This window comes from Eriocheir sinensis, chromosome 43, assembly GCF_024679095.1.
Source record: "Eriocheir sinensis breed Jianghai 21 chromosome 43, ASM2467909v1, whole genome shotgun sequence".
Classification (NCBI taxonomy): domain Eukaryota; kingdom Metazoa; phylum Arthropoda; class Malacostraca; order Decapoda; family Varunidae; genus Eriocheir; species Eriocheir sinensis.
In genome coordinates, this window is record NC_066551.1 from 10047642 (window position 1) to 10066632 (window position 18991).

At 41.5% G+C, this 18991-nt stretch overlaps 1 protein-coding gene across 1 annotated transcript; it reads left to right on the plus strand.

Annotated features, from left to right (window-relative positions):
• Positions 1-11521: 11521 nt before the first annotated feature.
• Positions 11522-18732, plus strand: LOC127010454 (eukaryotic translation initiation factor 4 gamma 1-like). The gene is made up of 7 exons (XM_050884648.1): positions 11522-11703; positions 15039-15157; positions 15385-15519; positions 15832-15984; positions 16120-16187; positions 17009-17162; positions 17311-18732. Exons 2-7 carry the CDS (start codon positions 15044-15046, stop codon positions 17479-17481), a joined length of 795 nt encoding a protein of 264 aa, XP_050740605.1. The 5' UTR covers positions 11522-11703; positions 15039-15043; the 3' UTR covers positions 17482-18732.
• Positions 18733-18991: the final 259 nt, after the last annotated feature.

The following is an 18991-nucleotide window of genomic DNA, read 5'->3' on the forward strand; positions in this document are numbered from 1 at the left end:
CAGTCTGGCTTTCCCTTACTGCACAAAGGCTACAAATAGAAAAGAGGCAGTTTGTTAGGTCCGGACACACTTCCCCCGAACACTGTCAAAAGCTAAAGAATGCTAGAAACATGCTCCTGACAACACTACAAACATGCGATGAGTAAAGCCTGCTGAAATTCCTCCAAGCAAAGACGGGAGCAATGTTCAATCCTATGGCGGTTGCTGCTGCAGTGCTTAGCTGCATTGCATATAGCATAATTATAGCTAAACGCTGTCGCCGATATTTGTAACTGCAGAAAACATGATTAGAGAGCACGTTCTACACTGAGGACGCAAATCCCACCTGCTGATCGCCTGCCATTACTTCCAGATCCTCACCACCTTCGGTACTTAACTGATCAGCTGCATTCATATTCCGCGCACGAAAGGGCTACACCAGTGCTACCAACTTGTTGACGAAGACCTTTCATAGTAAGTTTGAGACAGCGATTCTTCGATCATGCCTGAAGTCCTCTGATAGTGTTTCAAGCACTTGCTGAGCGCGTGTGTCCGTGTCTTAAGGAATTGTATGTTTCCCTTGTTTTAATTTATATTTTTATCCAATGGTCATTTGAATTCCTTGTTAAGCATAATATGTGACAGGCGACTTTACACATAATACAAGTGGATTCCTTTGCCACGCCCTTTTTCTGCTGAGTAATGAATAACCTTTCAGTCACTCGAACGAAGTATAGATCAAAGTCTAATTATAATTAGACTTTGGTATAGAGACTATAGACAATCGTTTACGTGTTTTTCGTAACTTTTACTGGTAAATCTTAAAACAACGCACGCGTCTTTCTCTTTTACGTAAGATATATTTTCTTTCGATTTATGAGGAGTCGCTTATGATTTTCACACACACACACACACACACACACACATATACAAGAGACCCTTCCTCCATTTTTAGCCTTATGCAGAGTACTATTAAGCCTTGATGGAGTACTCGCGTTTTACTATTTATATAAATGTATAACCATATAACCTTTCTTAAATTCGCTATTCATACGCTATCACTATAGAAAGGCCTTGCTCTTAGTGTTATATGTTCTCTTCTTACACATGTCAGTCTTATTTAGATGAGATAAAAATGTTTTCTCCTCATCACCTTGACTTCTTTCACCACTTTCCATCCTTTCATCACTCCGGTGGCTCAATCGGTTAGAGCGCCGCAAGGCTTCACGACCAAACAGGCGGCTGTTCGAGCCCCGCTCAGGCCGGATTCTTTCCGTTGACTAGGAGTGGTTACTGTCCCCCCTTGAGCAAGGGGGATGGGATGTGTGGTGTGTGAGGTCCTGGCAGTACCCACAGATCGACAATAATGAGCACTTGCTCACGCTGGCGAAAGGGAGTCCAACTCGTGATCAGGCCGTTGTGAATTACACACACACACGTACACCAATACTATAATTTCGTTGTGTCACGCTTCGTAAACAAGGGAAAGGAGATCAATCACAGTCAAAGAAAACATGACAGGTAAAAAAAAAATAGACACAAAAAAAGTTAAGATTTTCGCCGAGTGAGGCAAAACATGAAGGTGACAGATACGGTTTCCTGTTTTGGGGATTTTATAGCATCCCGGGATTCCGGGAAAAAGCAAGACATTTCCCGGGATCCCGGGATTTCCCGTAGCAGATAATGTTTGCTAATACTCCTGCTCCATCGTAATTCGTAAATGAACCTCAGTAGTATATACATCATAAGTAGTTACTTGCCCTGTGAAAGTGTGAAATAAGTATTTTTAAATGACTTGGAGTTTCCTTGTATGTATAGAATATGAATTTTTGCATACAATAGCATATCCATATGGAAGCTTGACCAGTGGCACAGGGCACCCCAGTGACCCCCACCACTGTAAACTACACAGAAAATGAAACTATGGAGTAACCTGTGCATATATTCAACAACATGTAAAATAATTTGGACATCATATTCCGAAAAAGCTAACCAAAAAACTGAAAATTCTAAAATGCCATGAAATAAAAGAATGATAGATATAACCTGGTATTTTGTCATTGTACGTATTGAAATAAAGCTGAAGAAAACAATGAAAATTCTGCAAGGCACATACAAAATCATAAATAGAATATTTGGAAGTTAGGCCCAACTCTCCAGACATGGTAAACAAAAAAAACACAAAAAAGTGAGATGGGACTCAAAACACTCAATACTAGAGTATGGAATGGCCTGTAAAAAATAAAAAAAATAAAATCAGACAGCTGCAAACGCAGTCATACACCCTAAGAGTTATTCATGAAATAACATTTCAAAAAGCACAAACAGTCAATACTAAGATCACTGAGCTTTGATCTTAATTTGGAGTGGCCGCCTTCAGTGACCCCCACCAAGCCTCGATCCATGCTCCACAGAGAGAGATATGCCTGGGACCCAGGCATCTCTCTCTCTCTCTCTCTCTCTCTCTCTCTCTCTCTCTCTCTCTCTCTCTCTCTCTCTCTCTCTCTCTCTCTCTCTCTCTCTCTCTGCTATAAAGTATATCCTATACTGCTTAAAGAAACAAAGAGCGAAATACTCTCCTCCCTCATAACCGTATTCAATATGTCCTTGCGACAAGGCACCGTCCCTTCGGATTGGAAAAAGGCTAACGTGACACCGATTTTTAAGAAAGGAGACAAAAAATACCAGGTAACTACCGACCCATTAGTCTAACTTTAATTGTAGGTAAGCTACTTGAGAGCATAATTAGAGACAAAATTGTGAGTTACCTCGAAAGCCACTCATTAATTTAATATGGGATTCACAACATGGCTTCCGTAACAAAAGATCCTGCCGATCAAATCTATTGACCTTTTATAACGACCTCTTCTCAGTTTATGACGTAACCAAATCATTGGACGTAGTCTATATTGATTTCCAGAAAGCGTTTGATAAAGTCCCACATCATAAATTACTTTATAAATTAAAGCAAATAGGTATTGACGGTCAAGTAAACCAATGGATCGCGAATTGGTTGAGCAACAGACAACAAAGAGTGGTGATTGACGGATTTAACACAGAGTGGGCGCCGCTCACTAGTAGCGTCCCTCAGGGCTCGGTTCTTGGCCCAGTGTTCTTCATTATTTACATCAACGACGTGGATGTTGGACTCAATAATCGCATTACTAAATTTGCAGATAATACAAAGATTGGTAACTCGGTTCTCACTGACGAAGACAGGCAAAGCCTCCAAGAGGATTTGCACAAAATTTCAGCATGGTCGGATAGATGGGAGATGCCCTTTAACGTAGACAAGTGTCGGGTCCTTCAAGTTGGAACAAGAAATAAGAAGTTCTATTACGAAATGCGCGGCGTTAAACTCACAAGCGTTCAATGCGTTAAGGACCTGGGGGTCAAAATAGCGTCAAACCTCAAATTCTCACATCAATGCATCGATGCAGCAAATAAAACGAACAGAATTTTGGGCTTCATTAAAAGAAACTTTTTATTCAAGAATAAAGATGTAATACTTCCGCTCTACAATAGTTTAGTCAGACCCCACTTGGAATATGCGGTACAGTTTTGGTCTCTTCACCATGCAAAGGACATTGCAAAATTAGAAGGTGTTCAGCGTCGGGCAACAAAAATGATCCCATCCTTGCGCAACAAATCCTACGAAGAAAGGCTTTCCTCCCATAACATGTTCTCTCTTGAGAAACGTCGACCTCCTGAGCTTTCCTCCCTACACATGTCTCTGAAACGTCGTTCATCCTCAGAAAACTGGTCGAATGTTTTAAAATACTTAATGGTTTCACGAATGTAAACAGAACAAAATTGTTTATGATCGATCACACTTTGCGAACGAGGAACAATGGCATAAAACTCAAATGTAGACAAGTAAATTCAGACTGCACCAATTTTTCTTCATCAACGTTGTAGTGCGAGAATGGAATAAGCTCCCACCGTCAGTGGTCCAGTGTAACACGATTGACTCCTTTAACAACAAGCTCGACCGTCATTTCCTTGAACTTAATATTAACTAGAGTAGAAAAGCAACGTTTTGGAGCCATCTGATCAATGTTGATTCATTAAGGACTGACCACCTATAGTCTAGACCATGGGGTTTGTGTGGTCTGATTTTCTATGTAATTCTCTCTCTCTCTCTCTCTCTCTCTCTCTCTCTCTCTCTCTCTCTCTCTCTCTCTCTCTCTCTCTCTCTCTCTCTCTCTCTCTCTCTCTCTCTCTCTCTCTCTCTCCTTGAAAGCCACTTTTTACCTTGAAAGCCACTCATTGATTGGGGACTCACAACATGGCTTCCGAAACAAAAGATCCTGCCGATCAAACCTATTAACCTTTTATAACGACCTCTTCACTGTTTATGACGTAACCAAATCAGTGGACGTAGTCTATCTTGATTTCCAGAAAGCGTTTGATAAAGTCCCGCATCATAAATTACTTTACAAATTAAAGCAAATAGGTATTGACGGTCAAGTAAACCAATGGATCGCGAATTGGTTGAGCAACAGACAACAAAGAGTGGTGATTGACGGATTTAACACAGAGTGGGCGCCGCTCACTAGTAGCGTCCCTCAGGGCTCGGTTCTTGGCCCAGTGTTCTTCATTATTTACATCAACGACGTGGATGTTGGACTCAATAATCGCATTAGTAAATTTGCAGATAATACAAAGATTGGTAACTCGGTTCTCACTGACGAAGACAGGCAAAGCCTCCAAGAGGATTTGCACAAAATTTCAGCATGGTCGGATAGATGGGAGATGCCCTTTAACGTAGACAAGTGCCAGGTCCTTCAAGTTGGAACGAACGAGGAATAAGTTCGAATACGAAATGCGCGGCGTTAAACTCAAAAGCGTTCAATGCGTCAAAGACTTGGGGGTCAAAATCGCGTCAAACCTCAAATTCTCACAGCAATGCATCGATGCAGCAAATAAAGCGAACAGAATGTTGGGCTTCATTAAATGAAACTTTGTATTCAAGAATAAAGATGTAATACTCCCGCTTTACAACAGTTTAGTCAGACCCCACTTGGAATATGCGGTACAGTTTTGGTCTCCCCACCATGCAAAGGATATTGCTAAATTAGAAGGCGTTCAGCGTCGGGCAACGAAAATGATCCCTTCCTTGCGCAACAAATCCTACGAAGAAAGGCTTTCTACCCTTAACATGTTCTCTCTTGAGAAACGTCGCATCCGAGGAAAACTGATCGAATGTTTTAAAATACTTAATGGTTTCACGAATGTAGACAGATCAGCATTGTTTATGATCGATGACACTTTGCGCACGAGGAACAATGGCGTAAAACTCAGATGTAGACAAGTAAATTCAGACTGCACCAAATTTTTCTTCACCAACGTTGTAGTGCGAGAATGGAATAAGCTTCCACCATCAGTGGTCCAGTGTAACACGATTGACTCCTTCAAAAATAAGCTCGACCGTCACTTCCTTCAACTTAATATCAACTAGAGTAGAAATGCAACGTTTTGGAGTCTTTTGATTAATGTAAAATCACTTAGGTTTAAGGACAGACCACCAACTCTGGACCATGGGGCCTGTGTGGTCTGATTTTCTATGTAAATCTATGTAAATCTCTCTCTCTCTCTCTCTCTCTCTCTCTCTCTCTCTCTCTCTCTCTCTCTCTCTCTCTCTCTCTCACTTTTCCTCCATTACTAAACTACCTCTCACACACCTCACCCCCTTTCCTAATCCCCTTCACTCTGTGTTTTTATCTCTTTCATTTCAGCTAAGATGGCGCCTAAGAAGTGCAGTACTTGTAACGGTAGCTTCTCAGCTCACTTTTTTACAGGGCGTTCTGCTGTCTGTCGACTGTGTCTCTCCAGGCAGCATCTCGAGACAAGACTGCAGGAGCAGGAAGAGAAGATGGAAGAAGGCCAGAATAAAATAATAGAGCTTTCTCTCACCAGGCAGCATCTCGAGACAAGACTGCAGGAGCAAGAAGAGAAGATGGAAGCAGGTCAGAATAAAATAATAGAGCTTTCTCGCACTGTTGCCTCCTTGCAGGAATTCATCCAGGCTAACGTTGCTGTGGTGCCAAACCCTTCTCCAACCGCCCCCTTGCCCTCATCGGTACCGTCGACACCAGCGGACAACACCACGCAACGGGAGGATGCTAGTGGCACCGCCCATGATGGCTTCACCGTCGTGAATGGAGGAGCCAAACCAGCCAGACAAGCGATTTATCCTGTTCATTGCTTCAACAGGTTTGCCATTCTGGAGGAGGAGGACGAGCAGAAGAGCACCTTCGTGGTGGGTGACTCCATGATTCGCCAGCAGGTCGTTGAGTTCTGCGGCAGAGTTCCTCGTCGAAGACGGAACTATTGCTATCCTGGTGCTGGGATCGACGATATAACTGCTGCTCTTGAGGAGATCTCCCCCCAGGCTACTAATGATTCACTGTTTGTTATTCACACAGGTACGAACGACGTCACCACGACCTGATCTGAGGAACTCCTGGAGAAGTACCGTAGGCTCATCCAGCAGTATAAGTCTAAATCCCCTAACATTTTGATTTCAGGAGTTCTACCACGGACTTAGGCGGAGAGCGACTTTTTCAGTAAGGCCTTCAGCCTAAACAACCGCTTACAGACTCTTTGTAGGGAGCTTGACGTGGAGTTCTTCAACGCATGGGACAATTTCTATGGACAAAGTGACCTCTTCCACAGGGACGGATTGCACCTTTCTCCCATCGGGGCAGCCAGATTCGGAAGGCTCCTCAACGACGCAGTACGTGTCATCCGAGCAAAAAACGAGTCACAGCCACGTCCCTCCACCCCGCCCGTGTAAATAGACGCCGTGCATCGCAACAAACCCGTAACCGTGATCCCGCAAGTACCACCACCTCTATTACCAAGCCTCTAGATAACTTAAAAATCCTTAGTTTCAATGCGCGTAGCCTAAGAAACAAATTTGATGAACTGAGATGTCTTGCTTTAACAGAAAATTTTGACATAATTGATATAACCGAAACATTTATCGACACCACAAATATTGATTTAAGTTCCGAATACAACATAGATGGCTACAGACTCTTCAACAAAGATCGTGTAAACCGTAGAGGTGGTGGCGTCGCCCTTTATGTCAAAAGCTATTTGCAACCCACTGACAAAACACCGGGAAACAGTAACGTTGAACATTTGTGCGTGCGAGTAAACATTGCAAAAGTCAATTTAAATATATCTGTCACCTACAGACCTCCCGGGCAATCACTCGATGACGACCTTGAAATGTACAGCGTCTTAAGGCAGTCACTTAATAACAACGACTCACTGATATTAGGAGACTTTATCCTCCCCCATATCGACTGGGCGACACTGTCAGGTACAGAAGGCGAGTCACATAGAATGATCGAATTTCTAGAAGAAAATTATCTAAGCCAAATGGTTTCTGAGCCAACTCGACAAAATAATATACTCGACCTTGTTATAACGACCCAAGATAACCTAGTCAGTAGTGTCACGGTAGGAGAACACCTCGGTTCTTGCGATCATAAATTAGTGCGCGTCGACATTAGAGCTCAATCATCAGTGACTGAAAGTAAAGTAAAGGTGCCCAATTTCAAAAGAGCTAACTTCGTAGAAATCCGACAAAAACTAACAGAAATACAACTATCAGATGACGGCAACGTAGATGAAGCCTGGCTAAGCCTTAAAAATCACTTACTCACTCAGCAGAACACATTCGTCCCCTTGTGCGAGAAGCGAATTAACACTAATAACACTAATAAAAGCCCACCTTGGTTTAATAGCGAAATTAAACAATCAGTCAATGCGAGAAAATTGTTTTACTGGTTAAAGAAAGAACAAAGCACGCCCGAAAACATTAGACTTTATAATGATGCCAGGCGACGAGTAAAAAGACTAGTAGGTCAGGCAAAGCGTAGATATGAAGAAAATATTGCAGCCAACTGTAAAAATAGTCCGAAATCTTTCTTCAGTTACATAAACAACAGAAAGGCGATCAAAAGTGGTATTTGACCTTTAACAAACAGCGACGGTGCACTAGTGACTGACAGCCAACACATTGCAAACCTCTTAAACAATTACTTTTCCTCGGTGTTTAATACTAACAGTCTTCCTCTCGCTACCAACAACACCAGCACTGTTGTAAATCTCGAGCATGCATTGCCTAATTTTGAAATAACAACCGATGAAGTCCTTAAAGCTCTCCATTCACTTAAAACAAATAAAAGTCCCGGACCCGACAAAGTATATCCTATACTGCTTAAAGAAACAAAGAGCGAAATACTCTCCTCCCTCACTACCGTATTCAATATGTCCTTGCGACAAGGCATCGTCCCTTCGGATTGGAAAAAGGCTAACGTGACACCGATTTTTAAGAAAGGAGACAAAAAAATACCAGGTAACTACCGACCCATTAGTCTAACTTCAATTGTAGGTAAGCTACTCGAGAGCATAATTAGAGACAAAATTGTGAGGTACCTCGAAAGCCACTCATTAATTGGGGATTCACAACATGTCTTCCGTAACAAAAGATCCTGCCTGTCAAACCTACTGGCCTTTTATAACGATCTCTTCTCAATTTATGACGTAACCAAATCAGTGGACGTAGTCTATCTTGATTTCCAGAAAGCGTTTGATAAAGTCCCACATCATAAATTACTTTATAAATTGAAGCAAATAGGCATTGACGGTCAAGTAAACCAATGGATCGCGAATTGGTTGAGCAACAGACAACAAAGAGTAGTGATTAACGGATTTAACTCAGAGTGGGCGCCGGTCACTAGTGGCGTCCCTCAGGGCTCGGTTCTTGGCCCAGTGCTCTACATTATTTACATCAACGACGTGGATGTTGGACCTAATAATCGCATTAGTAAATTTGCAGACGACACAAAGATTAGTAACTCGATTCTCACTGACGAAGACAGGCAAAGCCTCCAAGAGGATTTGCACAAAATTTCAGCTTGGTCGGATAGATGGGAGATGCCCTTTAACGTAGACAAGTGCCAGGTCCTTCAAGTTGGAACAAAAAATAAGAAGTTCGATTACGAAATACGCGGCGTTAAACTCACAAGTGTTCAATGCGTTAAGGACCTGGGGATTAAAATCGCGTCAAACCTCAAATTCTCACATCAATGCATCGATGCAGCAAATAAAGCGAACAGAATGTTGGGCTTCATTAAAAGAAACTTTTTATTCAAGAATAAAGATGTAATACTTCCGCTGTACAATAGTTTAGTCAGACCCCACTTGGAATATGCGGTACAGTTTTGGTCTCCCCACCATGCAAAGGACATTGCTAAACTAGGTGTTCAGCGTCGAGCAACAAAAGTGATCCCTTCCTTGCGCAACAAATCCTACGAAGAAAGGCTTTCCACCCTTAACATGTTCTCTCTTGAGAAACGTCGCCTCCGAGGAAAACTGATCGAATGTTTTAAAATACTTAATGGTTTCACGAATGTAGACAGAACAAAATTGTTTATGATCGATGACACTTTGCGAACGAGGAACAATGGCACAAAACTCAAATGTAGACAAGTAAATTCAGACTGCACCAAATTTTTCTTCACCAACGTTGTAGTGCGAGAATGGAATAAGCTCTCACCATCAGTGGTCCAGTGTAACACGGATTGATTCCTTTAAAAACAAGCTCGACCGTCACTTCCTTGAACTTAATATTAACTAGAGTAGAAAAGCAACGTTTTGGAGCCATCTGATTAATGTAAAATCACTTAGGTTTAAGGACAGACCACCTAGTCTGGACCATGGGGTCTGTGTGGTCTGATTTTCTATGTAAATCTATGTAAATCTCTCTCTCTCTCTCTCTCTCTCTCTCTCTCTCTCTCTCTCTCTCTCTCTCTCTCTCTCTCTCTCTCTCATGCATTTTCATATTTTGTAGCAGATATAAGAGAAAAGTAATAAAAAAAGTATCCCGGGATTTCCCGGGATTTTACAAATTTCCCGGGAAGAAAAAAAAGAAAACTTTATGGCCGGGATCCCGAGATCCCAGGATCTTCGGCTGGACTGTCGAAGCTTCTGTCACTCTTGCTGAAAGCGTTAAAATTCATCAAACTGCATTACTACAATTACCTGTCAGTCACTTCATGCATGCCAAAAACTAGTTGATTCTCTCTCTCTCTCTCTCTCTCTCTCTCTCTCTCTCTCTCTCTCTCTCTCTCTCTCTCTCTCTCTCTCTCTCTCTCAAGAAACGAGACTCATTAAAAGGCAACACACATACGTTGATAAAAAAAAAAAAATGCACGTAAATGCTAATAAGAAAAGTTATACGTGAAAATTTGGAATCATACCCAAGACGCACGGAAATTTGACTCCCCTCTTTCATTGCACAACGTTAGGTCAGGTTCATCTATCTACAGCAATCGGCGAAGGAAACTCGATCAACATTACCAGTTTATCGTACTTAGCACACTGTATTTTCCTGTTTCCTGGCCCATAACTATCGCAGAAAAGTAACATCAATAATTAACGGGTTTAACAATAACTGATAACAGCGTTCTGAGTACGAGTCTGGTAACGCTGGATTCGATAGGTCTGACGAAACAAGTAATTAAGATTAACACAAATTTGACTTCCCTTCCTCCCTTCTAATCCCCCAGGCATATACACAAAGGGTCAACCCTCCAGGACATTGCGGTCACCTTCTGTAGATCACACACAGCAGACAGTAAAGAAAATAGCAAACAAAGGGATGTAGCCTACTGTCTGGAGAGGGGAGGGTAAGGTTTTCTCTTTATCTTGGGGGAGGGGACCACGGCGCCTGAGACGAGTAGTGACCAATGACGTGTGCGTGTGAGACTCCTTAATTATGTGGGGGGCTCCTGGGTTAAGATTGGTTTTATTTAACGCGCCGATATATCTTCTACTTAGCTCCAGGTTTATGGGGCATGGCTGCCCTGTGCCTGTCAGCCTGCCCCTGCCACCCACCTGCCCACAGGCCTGCCCAAGGAATCGTAACTTATTTCCCCCTTGCACCTGCCCACAAGAATCTTTACAGCACTGCCAGAAATCACCGTTATCTTACTCACCTTGTTTACGTGGTAAAGCCTCGGCTGTCACAACAGGTCGGCTTGCTTTGAAACCACGTAAAGGAATAACAACAGCCCGAGGCCGCACATGGCGCACGTCCTCCGTGTTTGGTGGGTTTTCTTTATAAATAATTCCTCTGTTCTGCAATGTTTAGAAAAAAATGACAGCCATGAACAAATAAATAATCGGAACAATAGTAGCCTACAGCTTTATCGTCACCATGCGCAATGCAAGTCATCGAAAAAAAGTGAAATTACACGTGATTGCCCAACCCCCGGCGGGCTACACAGGTGGTGGAATATGTAGTTCTTTCATGAACAGTTTTTTATACTAATTCAGTAACTGATTTCTTGTTGTTTTATCTTCTCATTTTGGGGGATATTAATTATCTGTCTGTCTTATATTTTCCTCCCCCTTCCAGAAGTACACATTTCACAGTATTGAGCAAGATAGATACCTTTCCAGGGGTCCGGGGGCCGGGGCTCAGTGGCCCCCAGCCCCTGAACACTGGGGGGCAGGGCGGCGCCTCCCGCTCTCCTCCCTCCCTCCCAAAGAGACTATTATACTCCCCCCCGCGAGCCACTCGGAACCAGTGTAAACAAACCCGGGGCCGAGTAGGACGAGGCGCCGCTATTCCTTGGTGCTATTCCTGAGTCGCCGAGTGGCGCTCCTCAAACGCCTCCCCGAGTGTCAGCTCTACTAGCGGTAAGTATATGTGAAGGCAGGGAGTCTAGTGTCACCGCGAGCTTTAGTCAGGCCACAGCTCACCTGCGCGGGGAGAGCCTGTCCATTACCGCCGCGGTGATTGCGTCATCCCTTCTTCTTTCCTTGTTCATTAACCTGCTGAGCACCTGCGCCGTGAGCTCCGCGACACGCATTATTGCCCATACAGGAAGTGCATCTAACATTTTACTCACTATTACCTATGGGGGGTGTCAGGTGCCGGCACAGCCTCTGGACAAGCTACTCTGTCATGCTGGCGCTGCCCTTGCCCCATGGGCAGTTGTGCCCTCTTGCCTGCCCTGCACCCATACGGCCTCCGTGGCCATCCCCTCGTGTTGGCGCTGCTCTCATACCCACTGAAGTATGACATGTTGACACTAGTCCAGCACTAGGGCCAGGCAGCAATAGAAACTAAAATAAATCAGAATCGGCAATTTTGATTCTTATTTCGCACAGCAAGTATAGGTCTAATGTATTGGCCACTTAATAACTGAAGCTGACTCAGCATCAAGGCAGGGGTGGTGGACAGGCCAGTCAAGTAAGTTGACATTGTGGAAATGGTATAAATGTGTAGAATCCCTCTGTTCATATTGAATCACAATTTACACTTTCATATGATAATTAAGATGAAAGTAAAATTGGCAGTACCGTATATGCTATTAGCTGTGTGTGGCCGCAGTACTCATCTTCTTACCATTGACACTTAAGGCTGTGGTGGGTGAGAACCCTTTAACCCAGGACACAGGGCCAGTTCAACATGTAGGATATCACAGTTTACCTTCCACGGTGTATATTAGCACCATCCCTAAATGAGGGCTGTGGCGGGGTCAAGGTGGGGCAACAGCTGTGTCCAGCATTGCTGTCTCCCAAACCCATGATGCATAACTTCTGTGATATATGTAAAAAGCATCACTAATAAGATAAAACACATACCAATACAGTTTTAACATAAATATTATGATATATATATATATATATATATATATATATATATATATATATATATATATATATATATATATATATATATATATATCAAAGAAAGGTAAACTTATGCGTAAGGGATTTTTATGGCAATAAAGAAATGTGGCATACATATTTTACAGTGGTGCTAAGAAAATGTTATTATTTTCATTGACTTTCACCACAGTTCAAAGGTGGGTATGGACTGTTACAATTATATTTATAAGACCAGTGCAGGGAGATCTGATAGAAGTATTCAAATGGGTCAAGGGTTACAACAAAGGCGATATAAGTAAAGTACTGAGAATTAGCCAGCAGGATAGAACACGCAGTAATGGATTTGAATTAGAAAAGTATAGATTTAGGAGGGAAACAGGCAGGCATTGGTTTAGTAATAGGGTGATGGGGGAATGGAATAGACTCAGCAATCACATAGTGAGTGCAGGGACGGTAGCTTGTTTTAAGAGTAGACTTGATAGCTATATGGACAAGGATGACAGGTGGTAGGTGGGGGGGAATCTGGAGCTGCCTTGTGTAGGCCATTCGGCCTCTTGCAGTCTCCCTATGTTCTTATGACAGCTTGAAGGAATATAAGTAGAAAATATGATATTTTCTTGATAAAAATAAATATGTTAAACCCCTGATGAGTGGCAACACTCCCACTGACCTAAGCTGACATAAGTCACGTGTCAAGTGCTTCCACGAACTCACTTTGCGTCTTGACACAGACATTGTAACCAGGATGTAACAAAATATATGAGAGAGAGAGAGAGAGAGGGCAGTGTTGAGTGCATTGTCAGAGTGAGGGATAGATGGAAGAAGGGATTGAAGGGAGGAGAGAGAGAATTACTGAATGAAAACAAATCATGGTGCTGGAACACCGAGGTCATCAGGTGCCATTTGTAAAACAATAATAAATTACCGTACTTAAAGTAAAATTAGATAAAATAAATGAACAGAAAACTAAGAAATGATGGCACAGATTTAAAAAATTCAACCATAAAAGAAGCATAGTTTCCAGAGAGAGAGGAGAGAGAGAGCATCTCAAGTTTGGGAGACATGGCACCATTGGACACAGGTTTTGCTCTGCCTTGACCACACCCCAGCCCTCATTTAAGGGTGGCGCTACTATAGTGCCTGACCTGCCTGATGGGTGAGCCTCCCATAACTTACTCTGCTAGGGGTTACCTCTTTGGCTGAGTGGTTAAGGAGTGGCTTACCCATCTCACCAGTTGTAGGTTTGATCCCTGGCACAGGTGAAACCCTTTCCTGATTTGGATTAATTTTCTTGTGTGTTTTGTGCCACACTGTGATTGTGTGGAGATTTAGTGAGTGGTATCTCAGGAAATATATTTTGTTACCCACTCACGGGAAACACAACAGAACCTAGAAGAGGATGCCCACTGCATTGCCACCACATGTATTGCCCGAAATACTTCACTATATCTCCACACAACCAAATCGTGTCACAATACACACAAGAAATTAATCCACACCAGGAAAGGGTTCCACCGGTGCCAGGGATTGAACCTGCGACTGCCGAGATGGGAAAGTCACTCCTTAACCAGTTGGCCAAAGAGGTACCCCCTTCACAGAGTGAAGTACAGGAGGCTCGCCCGTCAGGCGGGTCAGGCACTACACCAGGTTATCCCAGGTACCTAATAAATGACCATTCTCAGAGGAAGGATGAACAGGTGGATGGGCTGCTGGCTGACTGCCCAGGCCAGGATTCGAACTAGGGCCCGCAGATTTGTTGTTAAACTAACCACTGTACCAGGGAGATGGTATGTAATAAATGTCCGTCATTTTTAATATGAAGGTGCAAGTAATTAAAAACTGTTTTTGCTAAATTAATAACTTATTGCCACAATATCAGTAACTTATCCACACCAAATTTGTAAGCAAGTCCCACTAAACCAGTAACAGCCAAATCAGTGCTGAGGCAGTGGATATAAACAAACATGGCAGCTGCTCATGTAAATCGTATTTAAAAGCATTTCACATCCTGTCTAGTAAGTCAACAACCGGCTGCATCCTAACACTTCACTTGCAGATGGAATGCTGGCAGGAGTTTTGACAGGAAACACCTGCAGCCTATGTTGATTTCAAGGTGTTTGATTTAGTGCTTCATGAGGAACTCTAGGAGTCCCTGCAATTCTGTAGTATTCCTATGTTGGTCTATTGACTGGCCTGTACTTTAGGACTGAGAGTAGTGTGAAGTGTGGAAGAGGGGGGTGTCCAGCTTCTATCCTGTAAACATTTGCTACTACTTAAGTGTTTCATTAATTCTGCACACCATACAGTTTGTTCAGCATACATTCATTTCACTATACCAAATACCCTTTATCATTTAGCCAACATGCCTGAGGGTCCATCCTTGGATATGGTGGGTGATGGTAGCAGCAGTGGTCAGCCAGCCCTGCGCCGCTGTGACAATCCTTGGAAGCCTAATGCCCAGCATGGCCAGTCTGAGGTGAAAACTGAGGATCTAAGATTATTTGTACATATTTATAGGTCATCATATGAATTACATCCTGCTTTTATAGAACTTGATTTTTCAAATTAATGTCATTCAGAACAATTTTACAGTAAAAAACTGTTGATCCTATCAAATTTTCATTTCATTTATTAACTTTAACAGAAGTTTAGTACAAAGTGTAAGCTGGAAGCACCATTTTCATTTGTAAAATTATTTCTCAGGTATATCGAAGGATGCTGGGCATTTTGAATCGAGTAACTCAACAGTCACTTGGCATCTTTCTGGAACAGGCTCGAGAATTACCTCTTTCTGATCCCACGCACTTGCCCCACATACTCAGTCTCCTCCTGGAAAAGGTTAGAATAATCAACTGTAAGAATATGGTGATTGGTTTCAAAATAATGATTCTGTCTTATTCCCAGTACTCTAGTAATATGAATGTTGGGATTTACAATAACTGGATTGGAGTGGCCATCAAGCCCAAGATTAGTGAGATGCCTAGTGAGGAGTGCTAAAAATTCTACTATGTATATTGATTTTGTCAGAAATAATACTAAGGCAATACATCTGATAAGCACTCAGTAAAGCAATATGTGTCAATGGTATCCTGTTGTCTGACTATAAAGCTTGTATTGGGCTGCCACTGATGAATGCCTAATTTTCTTTAGTCTCAGGATGAGCCTATGTTTGCACCTATTTATGCTCGCCTGTGCCGGAATCTGGCAGCAAGTGCCGGGATCCAGCGAGACCTGACAACAGCCTGTAAAGATCACTTCATGGAAAACTATCAACAACTTCTTCATTATAATAATATATTTGAGGTAAGATTGTTAACACTTGTTTATATGTCAATTATAAATGTTTCTTTTTTCATCAGGCAGATTGAAAAATATGCAGTATTTTAGAACTGGTGTTGGAATTTAATATGATTTCCTTTTCTTTTTCTTTTTTTACAGGGACCAATATCATCTCAACTGATTCATGAAGAAATTTTAGCAAGAAAAAGGTTCATTGGTCATATGAAGTAAGTTAACAGAAAATTGACTTCTATGTGTATATGGATATATTTAAAGGTGCCTGCTTCCAATCAGCAATTCACATGTTATCAGATGTCCATTTCTGAAGGTAAGTGAATAAAGGTGGTACTATGTGCATGACAAGAATATCTTGCAGTGTACAATGTAATGATCATCATGGAGGACAGTGAGGGAGGGAGTGATGGATGATTTCAAGTTTGTAATGTGTGTGGTAGATTATTTGTAGAGGCGAGAACAAGAATGCTTGTGTTCAAGGTAGTTTACTTGTGACACTGTTCTTTTAGCTGAGAGTTGCTTAAAAGGTGCATGAGTTTGGTAGACAATGAAGAAGGAATTTCAGAGTAAACTTTGGCAAAGGGATGGTAATGAAATTGCAACATTGAGAAGGAAGATTTAAATAGTTGTATTTTCAGCATCCTGCAGGTAGTTCAGGGCAAGAAAAACATTTATGTTAGGTGGGAAGGTTAGTCCTTTTCTTTGATGAGGTACCATCCTAGCATGAAGAGCTACATTGAAAGGTTTGGAATTGGAAGACTAAAACAAGAGGAGTGGGAGATAATAACACAAGGTTAAGTGCAAGGTTTTCAGTGCTCAGTGAATACTTATTTCATTGTAACTAGAAGGCTTTTGGAAACACTCCAGATGTTAAAGAAAATAATGAAATATGGTAGATACAGTGTTCAGTTAAATAAATTCTTTATGTCAAATTTCAGGACTAATTGTGTTTTTATTGATTGAGTTTGAATTTCACAATGTGCTCATACTTTATTGTGTATAGATTATTTGATAAATTAAATTATTTGTTTAGGTTTATGAGTGAGCTGCATAAGGTAGGCGTGGTGCCGGGTGACCAAGTGGCAGCCATGGCGGAGACTCTACTGGAGCATGGGGATGACCGTTCCTTTGAAGGACTCTGCCGTCTTCTCTCATTTTCTGGCCTTAGTCTCAGTCGTACTCATGAGGTAAGACTTCTTGTTTTCTTAAATAGTTTAAACAAAATAACCAATCAGGATTTGTGTATGCAGCAATGTGATTGCTTATGGAAGATTGTTTATATGAATTAAGAATGGTGTCTCACAGATTTATTTACCAAAAACATTTCCTTTACAGGAGTTGGTAGACAGGTGCTGCAGTTATCTCGAGGTGTGTCTGGCAGGCGGCAGCTTGAATCCTCGATTGCGTTTTCTCACCCAAGATATCCTTGACCTTCGCAACAATGGTTGGAGACCTCAGGAAGGAAATAGAATCCTCCCTCCTCCAGGTAGAAATGTACGAGGATAGTTTTATGCATAGTAAAACTATTGGCTGTTACCTTCGACTGTGTTTACCTTTTATTCAGTAAGATATTCATCGTCATGCTTAGTGTGTCACATAGTCACCTTTCATGTGTATAATATCAAGATGACTGCAGCATTTCATGCAATTTGTGCTATGGTTATGGTTTCATTACATTTCACACAAACAGTACTTCAGAGTTGTCATTCAGTGACATAGAAGACCTTATAGCTTTGATGAATCTGTGAGAGTCAAATACAAATACCATAATTATCATCAATATACTAGTTATATGGTTATAGGAAGTTTTCTTCTAAAGTTTTGTAATGACATTTTTATTTGTTTTGAAAAAAACAATGCATCACACAATAATAGGTGATTAATCCTGTTGTTTTCATTATGCTTGACAGTGAAGCATTCTAGTTTAAACCAGCATAAGTCTTGTCAAACAAATTATTTCTCTTAACTTTGACGTGAAAGTTTTGTAAGAGAATGATGATTGTTCCATTTTGACAGCTGCATGTATGCACACTGTTGACAAGACAACTTCAATAAACAATCGTGCAAAGGTTATGTTGGGAAGGCATCATCATCAATCATCTTAACTCTCCCACCTCCCCAACATCAATAGGATTTATTTTCAGTGAGTGAGTGATAGAAGTAATATATTTAAAATAATTATGGATCTGATTACTTTTTTCATACACAAAGGCTTTTGATTTATATATATTCAGAAAATATGCAGTATACAAGTGTTACCTAGAGAATTACAGCTATGAGTAAAGAAAATTTTGGTGATTTAATTTTGACAAGTATATTCCTTCCATGATGAGCATCAGTGGTTAGGGATTTGGAAAATTAAAAGCTCCCTCCAGTAGATAGTGCAGCGCCTCTTGAGAAATAGAACACCTATATTCTTGGGTGTTCTTAAAGAAAACATCCAACAAGAGGCAGCAAGTTTAGGACACAGTGGGACTTTGCTTCTGCAAGAAACTGTGCATGTAACAGTAAACAACTTTCAAAATATGAAAACTTGAGTAATCAGTATTCAGTTATTTGAGAAATTGTGGCGATACTTTCTATGTCATTGCTGTAGATTATAATCAAAGGAGGTAACAGTGACTACAGATTAGATAGAAAGTGCAGGCAAGGGAGGTTGAAATTAGGTTCTGGTTTTATCATGACTAAGTGTATTTTATCTTGGAAGATAGTGTCTCATGTTCAAAATAATTATCAAATAAAATCATTCATTGCAAAGGAGGGGTACTTTAGCCTGCATAATGGAAATGCCCTATTTACTTCAGATGAATCCACTGGGAAAACTGTAAAGTTGATTCTACTTTCCTGTAGCAGATACACTCTTGCCACCTTCCAGCTTGATACACTCTTGCCACCTTCCAGCTTGCCAAAAATGAATTCGTAGACATGAGACTTCACTCCTTTCCTACTTCAGGCACAAAGTATGTGCAAGGATGTTGCATTGTTCATATGTATATTGATCTATTCATATCTGTGA

Excerpts from the sequence above, each read along its gene's own strand:
- LOC127010454 (XM_050884648.1), top strand. The coding sequence starts at position 15,044 with ATGCCTGAGGGTCCATCCTTGGATATGGTGGGTGATGGTAGCAGCAGT. Across the intron at positions 15,158-15,384 it reads CCCAGCATGGCCAGTCTGAG|GTATATCGAAGGATGCTGGG; the intron begins GTGAAAACTGAG and ends ATTATTTCTCAG. Across the intron at positions 17,163-17,310 it reads GTCTCAGTCGTACTCATGAG|GAGTTGGTAGACAGGTGCTG; the intron begins GTAAGACTTCTT and ends TTTCCTTTACAG.